General features: G+C 44.7%; 1 protein-coding gene across 1 annotated transcript; it reads right to left on the bottom strand.

The window, feature by feature from the left end:
• On the bottom strand, positions 1-27,427 carry LOC311105987 (T-box transcription factor TBX4-like; the record flags this gene model as incomplete). Its single annotated transcript, XM_084148240.1, has 8 exons — positions 1-680; positions 920-1,152; positions 4,056-4,144; positions 4,348-4,500; positions 11,178-11,325; positions 14,790-14,909; positions 26,857-26,951; positions 27,284-27,427. The coding sequence occupies 8 exons, from the start codon at positions 27,425-27,427 to the stop codon at positions 1-3; spliced, it is 1,662 nt and encodes a 553-aa protein (XP_084004366.1).

Here is a 27,427-nt window from a genome sequence, read left to right on the forward strand (position 1 = left end):
CTAGCTATCATTCCAGTGGGCCCCTACACTGCTCTGCCCCATCTGGTACTGGTAGGATGGGTCCCGGATGGATGGGGGGGCGCTCTGTGTTGGGAAGGCCGAGAACTCCCTGTGAGGCCGGAGAGGAGACCCAGGCCCAGGCTTCCTGTGGTACAGAGGAGGATGGACCACCGGCCTGCTATCCCTGGAACCAGGAACCGGTGGAGAGGAAGACGAGGTGGAGGATGACGAGGGGATGGCGGCCAGGCCTCGCTGTGCTGTGGCTGGACTGTAGACTCCTATGTCGGGCTGGGGGCGAGGGGGTCCGGAGGGGGTGTGGTGGGGCACCACGGAGGTGGCGGTGGCAGTACTGGTGAAGTGAGCAGTGAAGGGCTGGTAGGGGACGGCCTCCACTGTCTGCACGCTGTACCGGGGGTAAGGCTGCACCGACGCCCACATGTTGCAGTTCAGAGAGGGGGGAACCAGGTCGTCAGCACCCCCAGCCCCGTGGCCGTTCTCTCCCTCCATCCCTCCGTACATACAGGCCTCCCTGGAGTTTATGGCCTCACCGCAATATGGGTGGGACAGCAGTGGAGGCTCGTAGGAGGGAGGAGAGCGGAAGTAGTGTTCCTCTGAGACTGCTGGAAGCGCTGTGTCCAGATACGTCCGTTTACAACCTAGTTCCAAGTGCCTGGTGTTATCTGTAAAGAAATGAAGATTAAATCATCATCACTGAGCGAAAAAACTCAATGTATCACCCTGCTGACCTATGATGCTTCTTTATACTGTTTGGAACTGTGTACCAACCCATTTATATTGTGTGATATTGATGTGTAGCACCAAAAGATGTGTTGCAAGATAACAAAGTTATGATGAGGACTGCCCATTTTCTGTGATTGACAGGTGTGGAGATGTTCAGGTAGGTCTGCAGCTAACCCACCTCTGTGTTTGAAGCAGTGGTAGAGCAGGCTTGGCTCTCGGCTGGGAGGGAAGGGATTGGATTCCTGGTGGTCTGAGTTCCCCAAGGGCACCCCACCCTCGTACTGGTAGTGGGACAGGACCTGGGGGTGCCCTGACAGGTGTACCCCAGCTCCCAGCTTCCCCGTCAGGTGACCGTGTGAGGAGAGGAGCCTCTGGCGAACCATGTTCTTAGAAATCACTGGGTAGTCTTTTCTACGGAGAGGAAGAAGGAGAATCAAGAACAGAAGGATTAGCGTTACAGTGTTGGGGAAGCTACTCTGAAAATATAGTTTATCAAGCTACCAATTACTTCATACTGGAAGAAGCTAACCTACACTAAAACTACCCTTAAGAAAAACATACCTTACTTAACTAAAGTTACTTCGAAAAAGTAGTTCATTACATCCAAACTACTTAGTGAAAAATTATATCTAAATCTGAAATGTCATAGACTACAAATTGCAGTCAGATGTTAACAGAATGTGTAATTTAGCCTATTAAACACAAAAAGTTAGAATTATGTACACAAAAAGTGTTTCAAGTGAGAATTAGGCAGGTCTGATGTAAAAAGTCATTTCTTGCCCACTTCACCCATATTTTATTTTTGCTAAAAAAGTAGTCTGTAGTTCCATTAATTAGCTACACCACTATATGGCAACTACTGAAAACACTACCAAGATTTGAATTTAGTTCAACTACGACCAAGCTACAGCAAAATGTAATTAAATTACTAGTTGAACTAAATGTAGTTCACTACTCCCCAACACTTGCGTTACAGATTCTACTTTGCAGAGAGCTAGCGAAGTATTAAAGGAAGCAAGCACAGTTAATCTGCTAAAGGAAGAAATGGAACGAGTTCCAAAAGGAACAAATGTGTCACGGATCCCCCCGGTACTGCTGCTCATTCCGTTCAGTCACCTGCTTTCTAGGCGTTACTGACATGGATCATTACCACCAACCCTGACTGTCTTGTCTCATTACGCACACCTGGTTCCCATTCCCCCTGATTAGTATGTGTATATATGTGCCCTCTGTTCCCCGTTGTCCTTGTCGATTATTGTCCCATGTCCGTTGGTCTCGTGAGTAACGTGTATTGTGCTCTTGTTGTTTACAGGTCTCGTTCCGTGTATTGTGTAGAGGTTACACCTCGCTTTTTGTTTGGGTTACATCCCTTTGTGTATATATATACACTACCAGTCAAAAGTTTGGACACACCTACTCAGTCAAGGGTTTTTCTTAATTTTTTTTTACATTGTAGAATAATAGTGAAGAAATCAAAACTATGAATTAACACATATGGAATCATGTAGTAACCAAAAAAGTGTTAAACAAATCAAAATATATTTTATATTTGAGATTCTTCAAATAGCTACCCTTTGCCTTGATGACAGCTTTGCACACTCTTGGCATTCTCTCAACCAGCTTCATGAGGTAGTCACCTGGAATGCATTTCAATTAACAGGTGTGCCTTCTTAAAAGTTCATCATTACTTTAAGACATGAAGGTCAGTCAATACGGAACAATTCAAGAACTTTTAAGGTTTCTTCATGTGCAGTCGCAAAAACCATCAAGCGCTATGATGAAACTGGCTCTCATGAGGACCACCACAGGAATAGATGACCAGAGTTACCTCTGCTGCAGAGGATAAGTTCATTAGAGTTACCAGCCTCAAAAATAGCAGCCCAAATAAATGCTTCACAGAGTTCAAGTCACAGACACATTTCAACATCAACTGTTCAGACGGGACTGTGTGAATCAGTTCTTCATGGTCGAATTGCTGCAAAGAAAGGACACCAATAATAAGAAGAGACCTGCTTGGTGCAAGAAACATGAGCAATGGACATTAGACCGGTGGAAATGTGTCCTTTGGTCTGGAGTCCAAATGTGAGATTTTTGGTTCCAACTGCCGTGTCTTTGTGAGATGCAGTGTTGGTGAACGGATGATCTCTGCATGTGTAGTTCCCACCGTAAAGCATGGAGGAGGAAGTGTTATGGTGTGGGGTTGCTTTGCTGGTGACACTGTCTGTGATTTATTTAGAATTCAAGGCACACATAACCAGCATGGCTACCACAGTATTCTGCAGTGATACGCCATCCCATCTGGTTTGGGCTTAGTGGGACAATCATTTGTTTTTCAACAGGACAATGACCCAACACACCTCCAGGCTGTGTAAGGGCTATTTTACCAAGAAGGAGAGTGATAGAGTGCTGCATCAGATGACCTGGCCTCCACAATCCCCCGACCACAACCCATTTGAGATGGTTTGGGATGAGTCGGACGGCAGAGTGAAGGAAAAGCAGCCAACAAGTGCTAAGTATATGTGGGAACTCCTTCAAGACTGTTGGAAAAACATTCCAGGTGAAGCTAGTTGAGAGAATGCCAAGAGTGTGCAAAGCTGTCATCAAGGCAAAGGGTGGCTATTTGAAGAATCTCAAATATAAAATATATTTTGATTTGTTTAACACTTTTTTGGTTACTACATGATACCATATGTGTTATTTAATAGTTTGATGTCTTCACTATTATTCTACAGTGTAGAAAATAGTAAAAATAAAGAAAAACCCTTGAATAAGTAGGTGTGTCCAAACTTTTGACTGGTACTGTATGTGTTTGTGTTGGGTGGAGTAATAAAACCCCTAATACGTATTCCTTTGCCTGTCTTCTAATCATAATACAACGTGATAAAATGGTTCCAATTAATGATGTACTGTGCCAAAAGAAGAATTGTTTCCATGATAAAGTAAGTATTCCATAGACATTTTTATTGAGTGGCACATTCCATTAACATAAACTCCCGAATGGCGCAGTGGTCTAAGGCACTGCATCGCAGTGCTAGCTGTGCCACTAGAGATCCTGGTTCGAATCCAGGCTCTGTTGTAGCCGGCTGTGACCGGGAGACCCATGGGGCGGCGCACAATTCGTCCAGGGTAGGGGAGGGAATGGCCGGTGGGGATGTAGCTCAGTTGGTAGAGCATGGTGTTTGCAACGCCAGGGTTGTGAGTTCGATTCCCACAGGGGGTATGAAAAATGAAAATAATGTATGCACTCACTAATTGTAAGTCGCTCTGGATAAGAGTGTCTGCTAAATGACAAAAATTTAACATACAGAACATACCCCTGGAGTCTGGAAACACGCAGGTCCCCTTCATCACTGCCACGGAAACCCTTGGCAAACGGGTTGTTCTCGATCTTCAGCTGAGTTATCTGGGAAGACAGCAACACTTCTTGTCACTGCACTTGAGACTCATCATGAAATGTTCAGTCAAAACTTGTATTTCTATGATTTGGAACATTTCTCCTGCAGATAGTGTTTTGAAGACATTAGAAACGTGTCAGACTGTGTGTGCAGAAGACATTGAACATCAGATAGCAGGTGGACAACTACATGGGTGGCACACATACTGTACCTTATGGTTCTGGTACGAGGTGACGGAGATGAAGGCTGTCTCATGAAACACATGACTGCAGTAGGCTGTGTTCTTAGACCCAAAGGCGTTGTTCTCGTCGGCCTTGACGATGTGGAGCCGAGGCTGGTACTTGTGCATCGAGTTCAGGATGATCTATCAGGGGGAAAGAAGGAAAGGTAGAAGAAAATAAAAAATAAGTACAAGGTCAGACAAACGACAGCAGAGGATTTTGTTTATTCACAGTGTCTTAGGGGCACCAGTGAATGACCAGCCACCACCACAGTCTTAAGACTTTTTAAGATGTTATTTTTTTAAGAAGCTAGTTCTTCCCCTTTAAATTAATTGTTGTCCCTTGCCTAGATGCTAAATTCCAAGTGATGTAATTTTATTGACTTGAATAGACTCATAGTGTGAATTAGGTGCTTAAGATGCTCAGGTTTTCCATGACTAGCCTTTTTTGCAGGTAGGCCTATTTTAATGCTACTGGAGTCTGCATTAGTGGGCATTAGCTCAACTTTGTCCATACAATGTGGAAATGTGTCAATATACTGTAGTTCAATGTGTTGACACTGAAAAGTGGGCACCCCTTTGTCACACTTGAGTTGCAACTGTATAGTGCATCATTCAGCATGTGTGGAGCTGGGGGGGGGGCTAGGTCAGCACATCGGCACCAGTCTGCTCAGAGTAGCCCAGTAGCCTAGCCACATGCTCACTGGAGCGTCAGCAGGGTTGGAGCAAGGGTAATCTCCAGCGCAGCTCTGTCATGGCCGATGAGCATCAAGCTCTCCCCCACTCCCACCTCCCCTCCTCTCCTACCTTCTAGACTCACAGCCCAGTAGTACCAGGGCCTTGTCTTAAGAGGCCAACCCCTCCAGGAGGTTACCACAGAGAGGGGTTAAGACTATCAAGCACAGGCAGGCCGGTGGCACCTTAATTGGGGAGGACGGGCTCATAGTATGGCTGGAACGGAATAGATTGAATGGTATCAAACACATCAAACGCATGGTTTCCATGTGTTTGATACCATTCCATTCACTCCATTCCAGCCATTATTATGAGCCATCCTCCCCTCAGCAGCCTTCTGTGCTATCAGGGCACAGGGTCATAGTTGCACCCTGAACAGCCCAATGCTCACATGCCCCTGCCCCCTTTTGCTGAGGCAAGGTTCAGACAGAGATAAGCAATTGGTTCATTGGCTGGCTAGAGACTCTGTGGTGACCTAAGGCAGAGAACGGATAGAGATAAGCTACTGGTTGGTTGACTGGAGACTCTCTGGTGATGACCTTTGTCTAGTCTGCTAGTCTGGCCAGTGTCTGTCTGGAGGCAGTGCAGGAAGGAGTCTGACTCTCTCTGTGCTGTCTGGTTGCATTGAGAAAGACAAGCCTTCCTTGGATCAATCCAGAACCAAATCATGCATTCTCTCTTTCATCTTTTGGGTGAAAATGCCAGCCCCAAACTGGTTTATAAACCAAGACACACTGCCTCACTCGGTGACAGCTGGGAAGTGACAGCATTTCAGGAGTGATTCCTTGGACCATCTCTTGGTCGACAGTAGCATGGGTCAGTGGGAGCCCAGATCCCAGATCTGCGATAGTTTTTTGCGAAGGGAAGGGCAGCGTTTGTGGGGGATGGTCAGGAAAGGGAAGGGCTGTCATAGATCTGAGATACCTCTGGGTTGAATCAAGCTGATGGACATCCTGCTCTGGACTGGACTAGCAGCCATGCTGACCCACATACTTGCACACACAGTCATGCAGACTCTCACATACATAAACAAACACACTTGAAAAGACACACTCTCAAATGCATAAACAACAGAGTCTGTCATTGACTGTCATTAGCTCACTTCACAGGCTGTTTTATTTAGACTGTGGGTCAGTTTAGAGCAGGGGTGTCAAACTCATTTTGCACCGGGGGCCGCATTCGGTCTTCAATGAGGTCCGGAGGGCTGCATTGAAAATATTTTCAATGCTCCCTGACTGTCTAGCTTTCATTTCAGTGATTATTAGCGAGCTGGATTTGACCCCCCCATGGGCCGTATGTTTGACACCCCTGGTTTAGTGGGTCAGGTAGGTGGTGGATCCAGTGCTATACAGGCCAGGGAGGAGAGGCTCTTTGGCTCCCCTGCTGGCGTGGGCTGTTCTATGGCCATCAGCAGGGCTTAGTAAGACCGGGCCCCTCTCTCTCTCTCTCTGTCCTCATTACTCGCCCTTATCACTATCCAGACGGTGGACTCAACCTGACAGCGGGCCCCGCCGCTGATCCCAGAGGTTATGAACCTAATGAGCTCTCCTTCTGACAGGATGACTTTGGACAAGCCTTCCCAGAGTTCCTCTGGGCAGCACTGCCGCCGCCGTCACACTTCTCACTTCCCTCTGTGGCAAGACCCTCACTTTCTCTCGTGGCAAGACGCTCACTTTCTCTCATATGCTTTCTCTCTCTTTCCCTCTATTCTCTCTCTGTCACTCCCTCCACTTCACTCCCTCTTTCACCCTCTCTTCCTTTTCCTCTCTGGCCATTTTTCCTCGACTCCTTCCCCCTCTCTCCTCTCTCCCTCTCTTTCAATCAAGACAGCTTTATGACTCTGTCTCTTGTTAAAAAACACCTCTATTCTGCTGTGGTTTTAACACCAGTCTATTGAAGTCTCATCCCCTGTGTAGGTTTTACTAAATTAGCTGTATCCTGTCACCTCTCTTGTTTTACATGGCCAGGAGAAGTGAGAAGCTATATTGTGTGAAATGACCCTGTGCCTTCCTGGGATGTGGATTGACCTACATTGTGAGGCCTCAGTAGCTAACCATTCCCCTCTCTCTCACTCTCTCTCTACCCATTTACAGTTAATTGAGCTTAAAGATTATAGACGTTGTTGACATTATTTTGAGCAGTCAAGCTGTTGATCACTTGGCCCTGCTGATGCAACTGATGTGACAGGCAGAGCACTTGGCTCTGTGACAAAGAACTCCCCCAAGTGTTGGTGATCTAAGTGGCTTTAAGGGCCAAGTGTGGGGTCACCTGGCCAAAGTACCTGTTGTTCTTGGGCAATTGTCCAGCATATACCCATAGTTTTGTTGTGGTCTGTTCTTGGTATTACTGTTACACTACTGTTCAAAAGTTTGGGGTCACTTAGAAATGTCCTTGTTTTCGAAAGAAATGCAAATGTTTTGTCCATTAAAATAACATCAAATTGATCAGAAATACAGTGTTAATGCTGTAAATGGCAATTATAGCTGGAAACTGCTGATTTTTAATGGAATAAATACATAGGCGTACAGAGGCCCATTATCAGCAACCATCAGTCCAGTGTTCCAATGGCACGTTGTGTTTGCTAATCCAAGTTTATCATTTCAAAAGGCTCATTGATCATTAGAAAACCCTTTTGCAATTATGTTAGCACAGCTGAAAACTGTTGTGCTGATTAAAGAAGCAATAAAACTGGCCTTCTTGAGACTAGTTGAGTATCTGGAGCATCAGCAATTGTGGGTTCGATTACAGGATCAAAATGGCCAGAAACAAATAACTTTCTTCTGAAACTCGTCAGTCTATTCTTGTTCTGAGAAATGAAGGATATTCCATGCGAGAAATTGCTAAGAAACGGAAGATCTCGTACAACGCTGTGTACTACTCCTTTCACAGAACAGCGCAAACTGGCTCTAACCAGAATAGAAAGAGGAGTGGGAGGCCCCGGTGCACAACTGAGCAAGAGGACAAATACATTAGAGTGTCTAGTTTGAGAAAAAGAAACCTCACAGGTCCTCAACTGGCAGCTTCATTAAATAGTACCCGCAAAACACCAGTCTCAACGTCAACAGTGAAGAGGCGACTCCGGGATGCAAAGAGTTGCAAAGAAAAAGCCATATCTCAGATATGGTAATATTTTATGTATCATTAAGGAAAATGTTGGGAAATGTCAAAGATAAAATATAGTAAACATGATTGACATTTTATAAGTCCAGATACATGTCTAAATAAGGAATATAGTCAATACAATGTGTAAACATGCTTTGATGAATGTATGTATTTTATTTTTAAAAGTGTCTGAGCCATGCCACCAACATAATGAGATAAGGGAAAGAGGCAAAAGCGCCCATGGCCTTTTGGAGTAAACAACATGTGTTATTGGACTTTCAAAGATAATAGTGGCATGGCAGTTAAAGATGTTAATCAGTGATCTTAAGGGGAGTAGCTTTGTAAGCTATGTATACATGACTGTGCATTTGTGTGTGTATATAAGAGATCTCTAAGCCAAAGAGAGACAGCCGTTCCATGGAGTGGCTCGGCTTTGTTACGCAATAATAAAGCCTAATTTCTGGATTCACAAGCTCCAGTCTCTTGAGAGATATTTTTGAGTTGACTATTTTTTAGTCAAATATTTCTACGACACAGACTGGCCAATAAAAAGAAAATATTAAGATGGGCAAAAGAACACAGACACTGGACAGAGGAAGTTTGGAAAAAAAGTGTTATGGACAGACATATCAAAGTTTGAGGTGTTCGGATCACAAAGAAAAACATTTGTGAGACGCAGACCAAATGAAAAGATGCTGGAGGAGTGCTTGATGCCATCTGTCAAGCATGGTGGAGGCAATGTCATGGTCTGGGGGTGTTTTGGTGGTGGTAAAGTGGGAGATTTGTACAGGGTAAAAGGGATCTTGAAGAAGGAAGGCTATCATTCCATTTTGCAATGCCATGCCATACCCTGTGGACGATGCTTGATTGGAGCCAATTTCCTCCTACAACAGGACAATGACCCAAAGCACAGCTCCAAACTATGCAAGAACTATTTAGGGAAGAAGCAGTCAGCTGGTATTCTGTCTATAATGGAGTGGCCAGCACAGTCACCGGATCTCAACCCTATTGAGCTGTTGTGGGAGCAGCTTGACCGTATGGTACGGAAGATGTGCCCATCAAGCCAATCCAACTTGTGGGAGGTGCTTCAGGAAGCATGGGGTGAAATCTCTTCAGATTACCTCAACAAATTGACAACTAGAATGCCAAAGGTCTGCAAGGCTGTAATTGCTGCAAATGGAGGATTCTTTGACGAAAGCAAAGTTGGAAGGACACAATTATTATTTCTATTAAAAAATCATTATTTCTAACCTTGTCAATGACTACATTTCCTATGCATTTTGCTATATTTCCTATTCAAACTAATTTCATGTATGTTTTCATGGAAAACAAGGACATTTCTAAGTGACCCCAAACTTTTGAACGGTAGTGTACTTTTAGTATATTTGATCAGTCGAGGCTCCTCAGAGGAGGAAGGGGAGGACTATCCTCCTTAGCGAATTTCATAAAAATAAAAATAGTGAAACATTAAAAAAGTTAGCCATTTTAGATAAAACTATACTAAATATATTCACGCCACCAAATAATTGATTAAAACATACTGTTTTGCATTGAAGGTCTACAGTAGCCTCAGCAGCACTCTGTAGGGTAGCACCATGGTGTAGACGGAGGACAGCTAGCTTCTGTCCTCCTCTGGGTACATTGACTTCAATACAAAACCTAGGAGGCTCATGGTTCTCACCTCCTTCCACAGACTTCCACAGTAATTATGACAACCGGAGGATGTCCTCCAGCCTATCAGAGCTCTTGCAGCATGAACTGACATGTTGTCCACCCAGTCAAAGGATCTGAGAATGAATCTATTACTGAAAGCATAAGCTACAGCTAGCTAGCACTGCAGTGTAGTGCATCAAATGTGGTGAGTAGTTGCCTCATAGAGAGAAAGACGATAGTTTAACAGTTTTGAACAAATTAATTTCTTCAAAAATTAAGGAGAAGCGAGAGAGAGAGAGAGAGAGAGAGCTAGCGATATTGGGTTGTATTTTTATTTTATTTCACTTTCACTTAGCTAGCAAATGTAGCTAGCTAGTTTAGCCTACTCAAACACCCAGCTCAAACAGAGAGGGATGCTATGTTAGCTAGCTGGCTATGGCTATCCAACACTGGAACTCTTCCAAGTCAAGGTAAGCTTTTGGTTTTATAAATGTATTGCCACCGGGGCCTGCCGGTGTAACTGCTTTCTGACTGTACACTGGGTTTACTAACGCTTAAGTTCTTGTAGTTCTAGTTGACTATGACATGACTACGATGTAGGCTGTGTGTAGCGGTTAGCGGTCATGATATGAAGGTTTGGCTTGGAAAGGTTATTTCGCCATGTCACAGACAGCTGATGTGTTGTGCACTGAAGTCCACAAGCGAAGGGAAAAAGTGAGAGGAGGAGAGCGCATAGATAGTTGTGAGATGGAATTATATATACAACGAGCAAAGTGATCATGCTGTTTTTATGTGGCTGCTATGAAAGTGAATTGTTTGTGTGTATTCATTCCGCCGATTCTGTTTAAAAAACGTTTCTTAAATGGAAGCAAACGGAACGAAATGGGGATAAACATACCTGAATTTGTCCAACAGAAACTCTAATTTTCAACTGTTGGACTAATGATTACACCCTACATCAGCTAGATGTAGGCAAGAGTGTGCAAGGCGGTATTGAACGTGTCACTGTCTGTCACCTTGATTACTCAAAATTCTCTCAACCTGTGCACCTACGTTGTAAACTTTCATTCATAGGCTAGGTTGTAGCAACCTCATGATGGGTACAGGGAAAATTAGAGTATCATGTAGTAGCCTAAACCTATCGATGTTACATTGAACTGGGTGAATGGAATATGAATGACAGTCATCCAATATGCTATAATAGAAATAAAGCCGTGCTCATAAAAAATATATAATCCTCCCTCATCTTAAACGGCACCGACCGCCACTGATTTGAGTGAATGTTAGCCTGTGTGCTGATGCTGTAGGTAGGTAGACTGAGGGTCACTCACATGGCCAAATGGGTCCAGGTGGTTGTTGGTGAGCTTTAGCTTCTGGAAGGACACCAGCTGCCTCATCCAGTGGGCTCCTGTAGCCGGGGAGTCTGGATGGACATAGAGCCTCCCTGGCATGGCTGGCTCCGCCTTGCCTGCCATCATCCTGAGTAGAAAGAGAAGGAGAAGAAGAAAGAGAAGAACGAGAGTGGGAAGGAGAGAGAGGGAGATTAAGAGAAATTAAGGTGCATCATCATCATCATAAAGACCCCATGGCTAGCAGCAACCAACGGCCATTACTCTGCCAAGATGGCTCAGCCATTGTGGTAATCCAGCAACCATATACAACCCAGCAGGGCTGTGGTCTACCAAACCCTATTGTCACGGCATAGCCAAATCTTCCAGCAGCCACACGACTCCATTCAGGCTCACTGATGGGCCACTGAGAATGAAGGATCCCTTTTTATACCAAACACATGTAGCTACAGTCAGTAATGATAAAAAATGGCAGCCGTTTCAGCCCTCACACTATGGGCTATGGGAACCATTCTCCCAGACTGGAGGTGGTGGTGGTGGTTGCTTCAACCCTGATGAAGACAGCTTGTCTGTCGAAACGTTGGTTATTGGGTTATTAAATTATTGCATCTGAGCTCCTAGAGTGTGCGGCTCTACTTTTCTTTTTCAAAGGTTGCTTCAACCGTAACATCACTGCTAATTACGCTCCTCCAAGGTGTCGCTGAGATACTCCAGCAACCCACGCTGGCAAACGCTGGGATTCCAGGCCCTCCCAGGCTATCCCACAAAGATCTGGAACAAATGGTTGTAAAAAAAATGGCTGGGTTTCTGCTGGAGAAAGCAAAGCACGTGGTGCATTTTATGGAGGCTTTGTCTAAGTCTTAAATGGTACCCTATTCCCTACATAGTGCACTGCTTTTGACTATGGGCCCTGGGATTAGGGCGCCATTTGGGACGCAGACTTTTCTTGGAGTGACGTCGGGTTCTGGTTTCAGTACACCCTACACTGGATACAGTTGTTTTGTCATTTGCACGGCCAGCAGTGGCAACGGTTGATGCCGCTCCGGTGGGCAGTGGCAGATGCAGGCTATGGTGGCATCACCGGTCATGGCTAGAGGGATACAGTTTGTCAAATTGACGTCAAAAGTTGCATTTTTTTGCATTTTAGCTAACCCTAACCCTTTTCCTAACCTTAACCTAATTCTCCTAACCTGCTACGTTAATTATCCTAAGCTGCTGCGTAAGTTCTCCTAACCTGTTACGAAAAGTCATTTATTTCAGGTCAATTCTGACATAAGCTGTATCCCATCTAGTCAAAACCGGCATCACCCAAGGTATAGGGTCACTGGAAGGACAGCGGGTACAGCCCAGCAGGCGGCTTGCCAGTGCCCTGCGGTAATGAACTGTGTGCTAATGACAATCTGCAGCTACAGTTTAGCTAGCACAGCGACTGAGACATGAGGTACTCTTCTTGCTGTGCTCTAAAAGAACAAAGGAGTATGCATGGCATGGCATACTATTATAACATGACCTCAATAGTAGTCCCGTGTAGCTCAGTTGGTAGAGCATGGCATTTGCAACGCCAGGGTTGTGGGTTCGATTCCCACGGGGGGCCAGTATAAAAAAATAAATGTATGCAGTCACTAACTGTAAGTCGCTCTGGATAAGAGCGTCTGCTAAATGACGTAAAAAATATATAATAACAACAAAGCTGCCTGTGGACAGACTTGTCACTTAAGATTTCAATGATCATCATACTGTATTTGCGTCCTCGTTCTGAGAAGTGGAAATTTTACTCTGCAGCCAGGCGCTCCTTTTCACGAGAGCAATGATTAAATTGACAGAAACCAGTCGGTTTTCCTCATTATTCAACCACAACAGACTAAATTTAGGCCTTCCATGACTGGAGGCAGCAAGTGCCTGGACTCATGCTCCATCTCTCCATTCCATCAATGAATGGATACAGATGAACGAATGAACAGATGAGTGGGAGATTAAAATGTTGGTCTTGAACACAAAGAAAATATTGTTAGCCAATACACACACAAAAATAAGGGTTCCTTACCCTTTGTGAAGGGTGATGGTTCTATGTGGAACCATACTGACCCAAATAACCCTTTGAGCCCTTAAATGGTTCTTTGCAGTTTTTAGAATCAAAAAAGGGTTCTTTCCTCTTTTAGTGATAAATAAAATGTAGGGGCGGTGGCTCATTCGAATATTTTGGGGCGTGGTTTGCACACCGCTCTTTTTGTACAACAGAGAGTGTCATTCCAGTTTATCTAATTTTTTTATTGAAAAATGACTATGGCCAGTGACAGTGTTTTGTGAAAAACTCATGTCTGGCCTTGTATCAATTGAGAACTGTTGCTTAAGTCAGTGGTTCTCAATTCTCTCATTAAGGACCCCCAGACGTTCCAGAGCTAGCACACCTGATTCAACTTGTCAATGAACACAATAATAAAACCTATGGAATTTTAACAATATAATATGGCTAACCAGAAACAAATAACCCTGTATGGTTCTTCAAAAGGTTATTTGTAGAACTTTTGAGATTGAGAATGGTTATATAAAAACCTTTCTCCATAAAGGTTCTATAAAGAACCATTAAGGGTTGTAACCATAGCAGAACCCTTTTTGGTGCTATATAGAACCTTTTTTATAGTTCTTTATAGGAAAGAGTTCTTTATAGCAACATAAAGCTTCCATTTAGAACCGTATTAGCATGGTTATTTATAGAACCTTAAAAAAAGGGTTCTATATAGCACCAAAAAGGGATCCGCTATGGTTACTATCCTTTTTGGTGCTGTATGGTTCCACATGTAACAACGTTACATTATCCAACATGACATTTATTTGGTTTGCATAATGATGTCACGGCATGTAAAGTGTTTGTTCCAGAGCCTGCCGAGGAAAGGGCCACCAGGGATATGTGTGCGCGTGTGTGTGTGTACTGCTTGTCTGTGTGTATACTGTATGTGGGAGGCAGCATCACCTCAAGCATATAAAACTGTCTGAGAGTGTTAAATGTCTCTCTCATTTGCACCCACCGTTATTGTCTACTCTACGGCGTTGGTGATTATTTTCCCATGGAGAGAGGAAGGCCTCTGCAGAGCGGTGGAGGTGAAGCTATGGGGTTGAGAAGATAATAGCTACTTTCATCTTCCTTAAGCTCACCGCTCCCTCCCCACCCTCCCTAACCTCCCCATTTCTTGATCCCCCCCTTTCCATTTCAAAACGTCCCTGCCTCCTGAGGTCTAAAGCCAAGCAGCATCTGAGACAGAGACGAGTGGGTGGATTTCTCATAACAACCATTAAGGAGGTTACTCATCTAAGCCCTGAGCTTAGAAAATAACTTGAGCAATACTGCAAACTGGAAGAACCACTCTGACAAGGTTTTTGGCAGGATTCTATAATTGTCTTTGTATATTTTCTATACTGGTGTGTTATATGTATTGCTGTATTGTCTGTTTTTAATATGTACATTTTTGTATTGACTGTATAGCTGCTGTCTTGATGACCAGGTTTCCCTCATAAAGGAGATCCCTTATCTCAAGGGTCTTCCAGGTTAATTAAAGGATCACTTTTTTTTTAAAAGGTGTCTCTGACTAAACTCACCACTTGTTGTCACAGAACTTGTAGCGATGGTTGTCGGCGGGGACGATGTCTGTGAGGAGGATGTACTTGGTTTTGGGGTTCATGCCCGTCACTTTCACCTTGTAGCTGGGGAACATCCTCCTGTGAAGGACACAAGAGAAGGGACATTCCCTAATGATGATGATTTCACCTACCATAATACCCACTAGACCTAATGCTCGCTCCCCAACTCACTCAAACACGAATTGGGTCAGCAGGTGTTTTGTTATTGGTGACTAAGTCACCTCTTCCTGATCCAATTTGGAAAGACTTGCCATTAGCTTCTAAGCACCTTTAGTATCGTAAGACCCGTAAATACAGAGGTTTATTTAATGCCTTATGTCTTTGTGCTGCCCTCACACCTTGGAGCTTTGAGGGATGTTGAACGGGAATCAAGGTGATAAGGCGCTTTGGACAATGATGTCACCCAAGCTTTTTGAGCACCTAAGTACCTTCCCTCACCTAGCTAGCTTACACTGGAAAAGATTTCCCTCTTCAGATGAGCTAATGAAAATTGGCTTTAGCCCCAAGGTGTCTCTCTGTGGGGCTGAGCGCACAGGGTAAATATGCATAAGAGGCTCTTCTCCGGCTTTGCAGGAGGGTTTTAGCCAGCCCTGAGTGTAGCATCAGAACGGAAAGTGTTCTCACCACGGCAGATGAGTGGACGATTAGCACTCAGAAAGCGGCTCAAGCCAGGCTTAGAGACTGATTGGGACGAGTAATTAGTTAGAGAGGTCAAAGGAGATCACAGCGTTGAGGGAGGTACAGTATGTAACCACAAACTGGTTGAATCAACGTTGTTTCAACGTAATTTGTCAACGTATTGTGACGTGGAATCTACATGGAAAATACATTGGATTTGAAAAAAGTCATCAACGTAAAATGTTGTTTTGAGGGTGGAATTTCAACCACAGGATTGTCATCATTGTAACCAATTTTCAACATACAGTGCCTTGCAAAAGTATTCATCCCGTTGGCATTTTTCCTATTTTGTTGCATTACAACCTGTAATTTAAATGGATTTTTATTTGGATTTCATGTAATGGACATGCACAAAATAGTCCAAATTGGTGAAGTGAAATGAAAAAAATAACTTGTTTCAAAACATTCTAAAAAATAAATAACGGAAAAGTGGTGTGTGCATATGTATTCACCCCCTTTGCTATGAAGCCCCTAAATAAGATCTGGTGCAACCAATTACCTTCAGAAGTCACATAATTGGTTAAATAAAGTCCACCTGTGTGCAATTTAAGTGTCACGTGATCTGTCACATGATCTCAGTGTATATATACCTGTTCTGAAAGGCCCCAGAGTCTGCAACACCACTAAGCAAAGGGCACCACCAAGCAAGCTGTCACGATCGTCGTAATGAGTGGACCAAGGCGCAGCGTGATATGCGTACATCTCTTTTAATGAGTACTTTTCACAATGTAACAAATAACAAAACAACAAAACGAAACGTGAAGTCCTCGGTGATACACAAACCTACACGGAACAAGATCCCACGAATCACAAGTGCACCAAAGGCTGCCTAAGTATGGTTCCCAATCAGAGACAACAAGCAACAGCTGATTCTCGTTGCCTCTGATTGAGAACCACCCCGGCCAACATAGAGACACATAACCTAGAACAGAACATAGGAAACGAAACATAGACACTACACAAAGAAACTAACACCCTGGCTCAACATACAAGAGTCCCCAGAGCCAGGGTGTGACAGTACCCCCCCCCCCCCCCCCCAAAGGCGCGGACTGCGACCGCGCCAACATAAACCCAACAGGTGAGGGGCCGGGTGGGCATTCCACCTCGGAGGCGGATCCGGCTCCGGGCGTGACCACCACCCTCTAACAACCCCCCCGTAGCGCCCCTGGTCTGGTCTGGCCACGCTGGCTGGAGCTGGACTGGACATCGGTGGAGCGGATTGCTTAGGCTCCGGTGTGGAGCAGCTGACCGGTACCTGACCAGGCACCGGTGAAACAGGCACGGGCTGTGCCGGACTGACGACGCGCACCACAGGCTTGGTGCGGGGAGCAGGAATGGGCCGGACCGGGCTGACGACGCGCACCACTGACTTGGTGCGGGGAGCAGGAACGGGCCGGACCTGGCTGACGATGCGCACCACTGGCTTGGTGCAGGGAGCAGGAATGGGCCGGACCGGGCTGACGACGCGCACCACTGGCTTGGTGCGGGGAGCAGGAACGGGCCGGACCGGGCTGACGATGCGCACCACTGGCTTGGTGCGGGGAGCAGGAACAGGCCGGGCCGGGCTGGCGACGCGCACCACAGGCTTGGTGCGAGGGTCAGGAACAGGCCGGGCCGGGCTGGCGACGCGCACCACAGGCTTGGTGCGAGGGGCAGGAACAGGCCGGGCCGGGCTGGCGACGCGCACCACAGGCTTGGTGCGGGGAGCAGGAACAGGCCGGGCCGGGCTGGCGACGCGCACCACAGGCTTAGTGCGAGGGGCAGGAACAGGCCGGACCGGGCTGGCGACGCGCACCAGAGGCTTGGTGCGGGGAGCAGGAACAGGCCGGACCGGGCTGTGGAGACGGACTGGAGGTCTGGAGCGAAGAGCTGACACAACCCGTCCTGGCTGAATGCCTATTTTTACACACTCTGTGTGAGGCATCAGCACAGGACGTACAGGGCTGTGTACTCGTACTGGCACTACAGCACGTGACACTGGCGCAGGATATCCGGGACCGAGGAGGGGTACTGGAGTGCATGAGCGTTGAGCCGGCACACTCCGTCCTGGCTGCATGCCCACCTTAGCACGACACGTGCGTGGTGCTCGCACAGTACGTACCGGACTGTGTCGGACCACTCGCGGCACAGTACGCAGCTCCGCATACCTCGGAACCTGCCCAGTCTCACGCTGCCTAGCCTGAGTACGGGGAGTTGGCTCTGCTCTACCTCTAGGCTCCGCCAACCTCCCTTCCAGCCCCCCAAACCCGGTGGCCTCCTAATCCCCAAACTCGCCCTGTAGCTGCCTCCAGCAGCCCCGTCGTCCATGCCGTGTGCCCCCCCCCAAAAAAATTATTGGGTTGCCTCTTGCGTGTCCGACGTCGACACGGTTGGCGCCGCTGCTCCTCTCTATGGCGCGTCTCCACCGTCTCCTCCCACGGACGGCGATCCATTCTGGCCTGGATTTCCTCCCAAGTCCAGGACCCCTGCCCGTCCAAGATCTCCTCCCAAGTCCAGGCTGTCTGCTCCTGGACACGCTGCTTGGTCCTTTGATGGTGGGATCTTCTGTCACGTTCGTCGTAATGAGTGGACCAGGGCGCAGCGTGATATGCGTACATCTCTTTTAATGAGTACTTTTCACAATGTAACAAATAACAAAACAACAAAACGAAACGTGAAGTCCTCGGTCATACACAAACCTACATGGAACAAGATCCCACGAATCACAAGTGCACCAAAGGCTGCCTAAGTATGGTTCCCAGTCAGAGACAACAAGCAACAGCTGATTCTCGTTGCCTCTGATTGAGAACCACCCCGGCCAACATAGAGACACATAACCTAGAACAGAACATAGGAAACGAAACATAAACACTACACAAAGAAACTAACACCCTGGCTCAACATACAAGAGTCCCCAGAGCCAGGGCGTGACACAAGCGGCACCATGAAGACCAAGGATCTCTCCAAACAGGTCAGGGACAAAGTTGTGGAAAAGTACAGATCAGGGTTGGGTTATAAAAAAATATCAGAAACTTTGAACATACCATGGAGCACGATTAAATCCATGATTAAAAAATTGAAAGAAACTGGCACCACAACAAACCTGCCATGAGAGGGCCGCCCACTAAAACTCACAGACCAGGCAAGGTGGGCATTAATCAGAAAGGCAGCAAAGAGACCAAAGATAACCCTGAAGGAGCTGCAAAGCTCCACAGCAGAGATTGGAGGTTCTGTCCATAGGACCACTTTAAGCCGTACACTCCACAGAGCTGGGCTTTACGGAAGAGTGGCCAGAAAAAAGCCATTGCTTAAAGAAAAAAATAAGCAAACACGTTTGGTGTTCGCCAAAAGGCACGTGGGAGACTCACCAAACATATGGAAGAAGGTACTCTGGTCAGATGAGACTAAAATTGAGATTTTTGGCCATCAAGGAAAACGCTATGTCTGGCGCAAACCCAACACCTCTCATCACCCGAGAACACCATGTTTTTCATCGGCAGGGACTGGAAAACTGGTCAGAATTGAAGGAATGATGGATGGCACTAAATACAGGGAAATTCTTGAGGGAAACCTGTTTCAGTCTTCCAGAGATTTGAGAATGGGACGGAGGTTCACCTTCCAGCAGGACAATGACCCTAAGCATACTGCTAAAGCAACACTCGAGTGGTTTAAGGGGAAACATTTAAATGTCTTGGAATGGCCTAGTCAAAGCCCAGACCTCAATCCAATTGAGAATCTGTGGTATGACTTAAAGATTGCTGTACACCAGTGGAACCCATCCAACTTGAAGGAGCTGAAGCAGTTTTGCCTTGAAGAATGGGCAAAAATCCCAGCGGCTAGATGTGCCAAGCTTATAGAGACATACCCCAAGAGACTTGCAGCTGTAATTGCTGCAAAAGGTGGCTCTACAAAGTATTGACTTTGGGGGGGGGGTGAATAGTTATGCACGCTCAAGTTTTCTGTTTTTTTGTCTTATTTCTTGTTTGTTTCACAAGAAAAAATATTTTGCATCTTCAAAGTGTTAGGCATGTTGTGTAAATCAAATGATACAAACCCCAAAAAAATAACTTTTAATTCCAGGTTGTAAGGCAACAAAACAAGTCATCAACAGTCATCAACAGCTTTTGTTTCAATTCAACCCAGGGTTCAACTAAAATTATAAACTGGGTGGTTCGAGTCCTGAATGCTGATTGGCTGAAAGGTGTGGTATTTCAGACCGTATACTATGGGTATGACAAAACATTTATTTTTACTGTTCTAATTACGTTGGTAACCAGTTTATTATAGCAATAAGGCACTTCAGGGGTTTGTGGTATTTGGCCAATATACCACAGCTAAGGGCTGTGTCCAGGCAACACATTGCGTTGTGCCCAAGAACAGCCCTTAGCCATGATATATTGGCCATATACCACACCCTCTTGGGCCTTATTGCTTAAATAGACACATATAGGCCTAGGGTTTCAATCTTTGGTTGATTTCAAATGTAATCTTCAAGTTAATCATTAATATGTTGGATTCACGTCTCCATCTCAACCAAAAGTTAAAGAATTGGACTAAATCAAATCGTATTTTATTTAAAGTGCATTTAAAGTTTGATTAGACTAGATTTAGTCCTATACTTTAACTTGTATTTTTGGTTGAGATGGAGACCTGAATCCAACATATTAATGATTAACATGATTAGAAGTGAATCCAACATATCAATTATTCATTTGTAGACATACTGGATATTGAATTGTCTTTGGTTGTCAATGCAACCAAATATCAACATTTAAAGGAGATGCATCTTCTGCTTGGATAGGTCCATCTGTGCCACTGACTTAGTCTGGCTTTAATTCCAGTTTCTCTACACATTAATCATTGCTATGTTGGATTCACGTGTCCATCTCAACCAAAAATCTAACTTAAAGAATAGGACAAAATCAAGTGAAACGTTAAATGCACTTTACATAAAGTTTGATTTGATTCAGTCCTATTCTTTAAATTTGATTCTTGGTTGAGATGGAGACGTGAATCCAACATATCAATTATTAATTATGGAATTAAAGCCAGACTAAGTCAGTGGCACAAAATATACATCTCCTTCAAATGTTGATATTTGGTTGCATTGACAACCAAACACAATTCAATATGGGGCCAATTCCAACCCGAGTTAAGCGAGCACAAATGGAACATCATTCCCTTTTTATGCACTTTTCTGTCTACGCGTATACTGACCTTGAACTTAAGCATGAGAATAGCATGCTATTCACCCGCTATTCTTTTGGGGTGGAGATCGAATAAATGAAGGTGTGGCAGAGGTGTGTCTACAGATCCGCCTTATTCTGACCTTGAATTAATTTCCTCATAATTCCACCACCTTTACGTGCAAGGAAACCATAAATAACGTCTAGCGAACATACCGGTTCCAAGTGGAAAAAGTATCAACTTAATTTTTTCCCGTTAGAAATAATACCATTCTCCATGCACTCTAATTTACAACTTGATAAGAGCTATTGATAAGAGCTAGGTAAATGAGTAATCCGTTTGGATAAGAGAATTGTAAATATAAATGACACTTGTTTTAGATATATTTTACCTTATAATCGCTGGAGACAAATGGCAGCAAACATAAGCATATCAACATATCAACTTTCCCACAGTAAAGTTTATGAAATGCAGAATTTAAATTGTACAGCCTTTTAACTTTCAGGGATAGGCATGTCTTAATTATAGGCTACCCGACTTTCTCTGTTTCCTATTTCTATCAGGTTAAATATTACCCACTATCAGTATCGACCATCAGTAGGCCTAATATCAACACATATTCAACTGCCAATTTACTGTTAGCTCCCTTCAGTTGGTATAGCCTACATTATCATTCCATTTAATTACATTGTTTTGTTTACCTTCATTTGCTTCCTCTGTAAACGCCGTCACGGCCATGTGGTTGTTGATGAGGATTATTAGCAACAGTTGATAATATATATATTTTTTAAAGACATGTAGGCTAATCAAATCGTTATGGAGCAGAGCGCAGACCAAGCCATAACAGTTTGAACCCGATCCTTGGCTGTGTCATCACACAATTCCATGGTTGGTGCAGGCAATAGACGAGGGTATAGCCTACTATTATACACTATTCTCCCTATTATAATTTTATGTACACAAATGTTCCAACATTACCATTGGTTGAAGAACTGAATGTGGCAATTTTCAAAATTAATCAAACCACCGTCTTCTTTCTTTTGTGCATAAAGGCTTTCCTAACCTGTTTTTATGATTCCTAAATACTTTCCTAACCCTAAATAATTTATAAGATCAGAGTATTTTTTAAATCTACCAATTGGTGCCGAAACGTAGAAGAATATGCATATATTTAGATTACTTTCTTTCATGATCTCTAATATTCTGAACCCATTCTCTCGATATATTCTATTGAGTCTGTGGACAAAATTCTAACTAAAAGGTACACCGTATTTAAAAGGATGGCTTAAGATAAATGTCCTGAAAACCTTATTGAATGAAAACTCCACGAGAAAATCTGTTGGCCACCAAGTGGAGGGTTTTCAGCGGTTTAATTATATTTATTCAGCATGTGCAAGGGAACCATGCCTGCAAATCCTGTTACACACCTACACAAGGTAAGTCTGAATACTCACTACTGAGAGGTGCGTAGGAAAGGCGTTCCTAAATCGGAATCGGCCCTTTCACTTTTGTAATACAGTAAATAGCCTATTAACTTGTCAGTAAGTTTATAAATTAAATGTTGAAAAATAGGATTAAGCCAGTGGCTATCCAAGCATTAGATATCCTTAAAATGTTGATATTTGGTGGCGTTGTCCACCAAACACAATTCAATACAGTAATACAGCCTAAAGTTAAGGCTATCTTACAAACTAATGTAACAGCATTTATTCAACCTTAAAATGCGTAACACATCCATGGCCACATTTTGAGGTTAGCCTACAGTAACTATAAATGTCTTCTTATGTTATCATAGAAAGAGTGCATGTTCAAGATAGCATGCAAAGGTTGCAGGTCTGTGGAGCTCTTCACAATTTCTATAATAATCTGCGCAGAATCTCCAACAGCATTGATGCACTTTTTATGTAATCTCAACTGCAATCCAGGTCATTTGGTTGTGCTATTAGATGAAATATAGTGATAATACATTAAGTTGTTGTATAAATACAAAATATCTGACATTGTATTCCTATTTGAACTTTCTGTTCTTTTAGATGGTTGAAAGCATAGTGATAACACATCGGGAATTCAACAAACTTATGGCTGTCTTTTTGAGTGGGTGAATAAAGGTTGACATTTAATTGATTAACATTTCAACCAAATATTACCCACATTTCCATGTTGAAATGACGAGGTGTGCCCAGTGGGCTGTTCCTACAACTCACCTGATGGTTTTTGAGAGGGCATCGGCAGCAGCGCCATAAAAAGACAAGTGTGGGAACGCTGTGAGTGTAGCTCTCTGTTCTCATCCGTCTCAGAGAGAGAGAGAGAGAGAGAGAGACTCAGGAATGATAGACAGAATATGCTAATATAGCAGACAAGGCCATAAAACACATGAATAGCGCTACCTTCCATGACCTCTTCCCTGAGAAACAGCTCTCTTTTTCATCCCATCTGCAAAGCAAAAAGTTGCAAAGGGATCTGCAGCACCCCTTATAAACCCCTAAGTGCTTTTTAATGGCGGTTTGGATTGGACAGCACTTTGTACATCTGACTTGTCATCGTACCGCATCACCCCCTGACAGTAGGGTCAGTCAAAGGGTCTGTACTCCAGTACAGTTGATCTGCTGCTTCCCCTTCTCCTGACAACAGGTTAAAATAGTGGGAGTGTGAGACACACTTCTGAAAGGCTGACGGTGACATGCTCTCTGAATGGATGAGTGTAAGAGCGAGCAGATAGCGGGCCCCCTAAGCAGGCCAAGCATAAGGCTCTGGGTGCATCAAAGATAGTGCACTATGTAGGGGATAGGGTGCCATTTGGGACTCAGCCTCTATCTGCTCCTAACGCACAAGGCTTCAAAGGACCCATCGCAGATCTTTCTGGCCTGACAGGAGCCCTAGCTAAAGCCTTGTTCATGGATCACATTACTTGAAATACTCAACCCGTCCCGTACGGTAGAGGGGATTGAAGGCAGATAATCTCTCTCCGTCTCTCTCAGGCTCCAAATCCAATCAGTGAGGAGATCAGTCCTGGTGTCATGCTCACAGAAAGACGTTTTAATCTGAGGGGAACATCCAAAACAGACCTGCAGCTCATCCCAGCCCCACTCACACCATCCAACCAGGCCCATATGGAGGCCTGTGTCAACAGATCAGGAGGTCTCAAGAAGGATATAAGGCTATTTCTATGTAACCCAGCCTGCCATTATTGCAATTGGCTTTTCAGCACATCCATAAGAATGATTCCATTTTACCACACAGACATGACTCATGAGTCGAAATAGTGGTGTACAGTAACACCTCAGTTACTGTGGAAACATTGTTCGATCGGGCCCCAGAATTACCATCTCCCTATCTGAGTCAATTTCCAAAAGACTCCGCGAAGGGGTACACAGTGGATCACATAGCATGGCTAATGACTAATCGGGGACCTCGATGGCTCAGCCACCTCAGCCCTGCCTGATGACAGATGCTGTGGTTTCCATGGCAAAGCTGCCAAACAGCCATGATAAAATATCCAAGTTTTACTGTCCATCCCCTTGAAGTGCAGGACTTTACTCGAAAGCACGTCTTTGTGTCATCCAAAACGGAATATGACAATGCATGAACAATGGAAAGGGATGCATTTGTTAGAGCGAGTGCCTGTCAAAACTCAGGAGCAGTCAGGACCAGCTGATTGCCCCATTTTCCCAAGGCATGCGTTTTCTGTGCACGTGCACTGCGTGCCTGAGAGAGTGTTTGTGTTGTAGAGGACTGGAGAGAATGAGAAATGGAGATGAAGAATGTGTATGATATCAGTGTCAGTGTGTGGGTGTGTGTTTGTGTGGCGTGTGCCAGCTGTTTCTTTCCTAGCAGCCCAGCACTATGAGCCTCCTAGGCCCTCCAGTCCAGGGATCTATCCAGGCTGCATCCCAAATGGCACCCTATTTAATTTATAATGTACTACTTTTGACCAAGGCCCATAGGGCTCTGGTCAAAAGTAGTGCACTATACGGGGGATAGGGTGCCATTTGGAACTCCCATCCAGTATCTGGGAACCTCCAGCACTGAGGGAGATCAAAAGGAGTGGCGGGGTGATGATGGAGCGCTCCAGGCCACGCTAGACGCTGCTGAAAGCGGGCGCCGGGCTCCTCTTATCACCCCTCCGCCACCGCTCCCACTGACGGGCTGTGTACAGAGAGAAAGAGAGGAGAGAAGGAGCACCGTGTGTACAGAAAGAGAGAGAGGGGAGAGTTGGAGCACTGCCTGGGTACGTTAAAGAGCAAGGATTAAGACTGAGACTGTGGCACTCACAATAACAAACTACATCTACGTTCCTCAGTCAGGAGTTCACTGACTGCACTGTATGAGGTTGAAGGGCCAAGCTGCACTTCAAGAAGCTTAAGGACTAAGCTGCACTTTAAGAGGTTGAAGGCCAAGCTGCACTGTAAGAGGTTGAAGGGCCAAGCTGCACAGTAAGAGGCTGAAGGCCAAGCTGCACTGTAAGAGGCTGAAGATCAAGCTGCACTGTAAGAGGCTGAAAATCAAGCTGCACTGTAAGAGGCTGAAGGTCTGAACTGCACTGTAAGAGGCTGAAGTCCAAGCTGCACTGTAAGAGGATGAAGGGCTGAACTGGCAGTATGTTTCTCAAGCCATGATCTAATCTAAAGACACAGCCATAACTTCTTCCTAGCCCTGCCACTCTGCCCCTTCCAAGGAGAGATGACCGGATGCCCTCTATAGGGTGTTGACCTCCCTTCCAAGAGAAAATGTTCCTGAGAACCATCATTCATTCATTTATTCATTTGTTCATTCATTCATCCTTCATGTACTGAGGGATTAAAACCTGCTAGCTCGTCAGATCCTTTAGCATTTAGCAGCACCTAGCACTACTGCTTGATGTTCCTTCCAGATTCCTCCATGAAAAAGTATCTGTTGGAATAAATTGGCATTGAATTGTTTTGGCAGTCTCAGCTGCACCTTGAACAACAATATTTCAGTTAGAGAGCAAAATGTAGAACAAAATGTCTAGCTAGAGCTGGTGTAGCAGTGAAGCAGCCTTGCTACTGTATGTTTACTCATCATTTGTACATAGAGATATACCTGCAAAAAAGTCAGATTACGATTTTGGCCCCTAGTTTTTCTTTATCCTATCTACAACATTCTCGACATAACCAACTCTCGCCCACAGTGTTGTGGCCTACAACTGGTTTAATTTACAATAAATGTTTATGTTCAATAACATTTTATACTTCACATCAGTTCAGACAGAGTTCATTCTTAGAATTGTTGAATTACGTACTGTTGCTGCTCCTGCTCCATTACCGAGCAACATAAACCTGGCGTGCGTCCCAAATGGCATCCTATTCATGCTCACCATGGGCTCGAGTCAAAAGTAGTGTACTATAAAGGGAACAGGGTGCCATTTGGGACGCCGCCCTGATTTTCTCTGGCTTCTCAGGCTGACTGACTGTATAAGCCTAGTCAGTCAGTCAGGTTTTCCAGCTGAGTGCAGCTGGTGGAGCTGCGTAGCTAAGCGTCACTCTGAGGCCGGGCCCTTCAAAGGTTTTAAGGGATTCTCAGCGCACTTTATCAGCTGGACAAGGGAAAGCCTATCTTTCACAGTGATGCGGCATTAAAGAAAAATTGTGGTGACCTTTTACATTTTGGACTGGAAAAAAAGCCCCTGTGAGGAATGAGGGGTGGGCGGAGGTTGGGTAGAAAGCGTCTACTCATCTTCTGGTTAAAGTCCAGGTTAAGGGCCAGACTGTCTAATCCACGGGGCGGCATTAAATCTAACACACAGAGCAAGGCTGTGGGTTTGTGTTTTCAATTAGATATTCACTGGGGCAGAAATTATGTCTCTTCATTTACTTTACCTGAGACCCAGGGCGCCATAACTGTAGCATGGTGTAATTGGTTGCCTTAGCTCCAACAGATGGTCATAGCTGCTCAAAATGGAGGTGCCATAATTTACATTTACATTTACATTTACGTCATTTAGCAGACGCTCTTATCCAGAGCGACTTACAAATAATGACTATATTTTAACACTATTGAAAGCAGCTACGCAATTAGCAGAAGTAACCCATATTTTTGGAGAGTCTTAGATGAGTCTAGTACAGTTTAGCATAGTTTAGTATAGTATAGAATGTGTAGTGCTAGTCTACTAATATGGTATATCCCATGTATTTGCTGTGATATATGAACTGTAGGTACTCACCTGCCTGCTTTCGTTATGATCATCTCCGTTCCCGCCTCATGGAACTTTTTCCACAGCTCCCTCTCATGAAGAAGAACCTTGATGTTCTCAATATTCTAAATAGAGAAAGGTAGAAACAGCCATGAGGGTTGGCAACCTGTTGTGGGCTTATAGACAACTCAGATTATGCCATCTGCATTTTCAAATTAAACCAGTTAATTCTCAATAAATCATTCCCAATTGATAGGGTGTCGACTAGAAATAAAAACACCCACGATTTAATACGGCCAATAATTTTGTTAACAAGTCAAGTCAACAATTATTGAAATTGAGAGCAAGGACACGTACCCATTTGGCCATTTCCAAGAATAGGAAACTTCTGAACATATAATACCTTTGCAGTTGTGGTTCTGGCTCTGTGTTGAGAGCCTACAATACCCACGATTACCTGGTCTGGCTCATTGCCCTGGGGGAGGCTGGGAGTTGTAGACAGGCCCAGGCGTGAAGAGTCAGGGCTGAGGTCTGGGGGCCCTCCAGGCTGGACCCCAGTCACACTGTCATCCGTCACAGCTGAGGCCTTCTTCTGGAGCAT

This window comes from Coregonus lavaretus (genome assembly GCF_964263955.1).
Source record: "Coregonus lavaretus genome assembly, chromosome: 30".
Taxonomy (NCBI): domain Eukaryota; kingdom Metazoa; phylum Chordata; class Actinopteri; order Salmoniformes; family Salmonidae; genus Coregonus; species Coregonus lavaretus.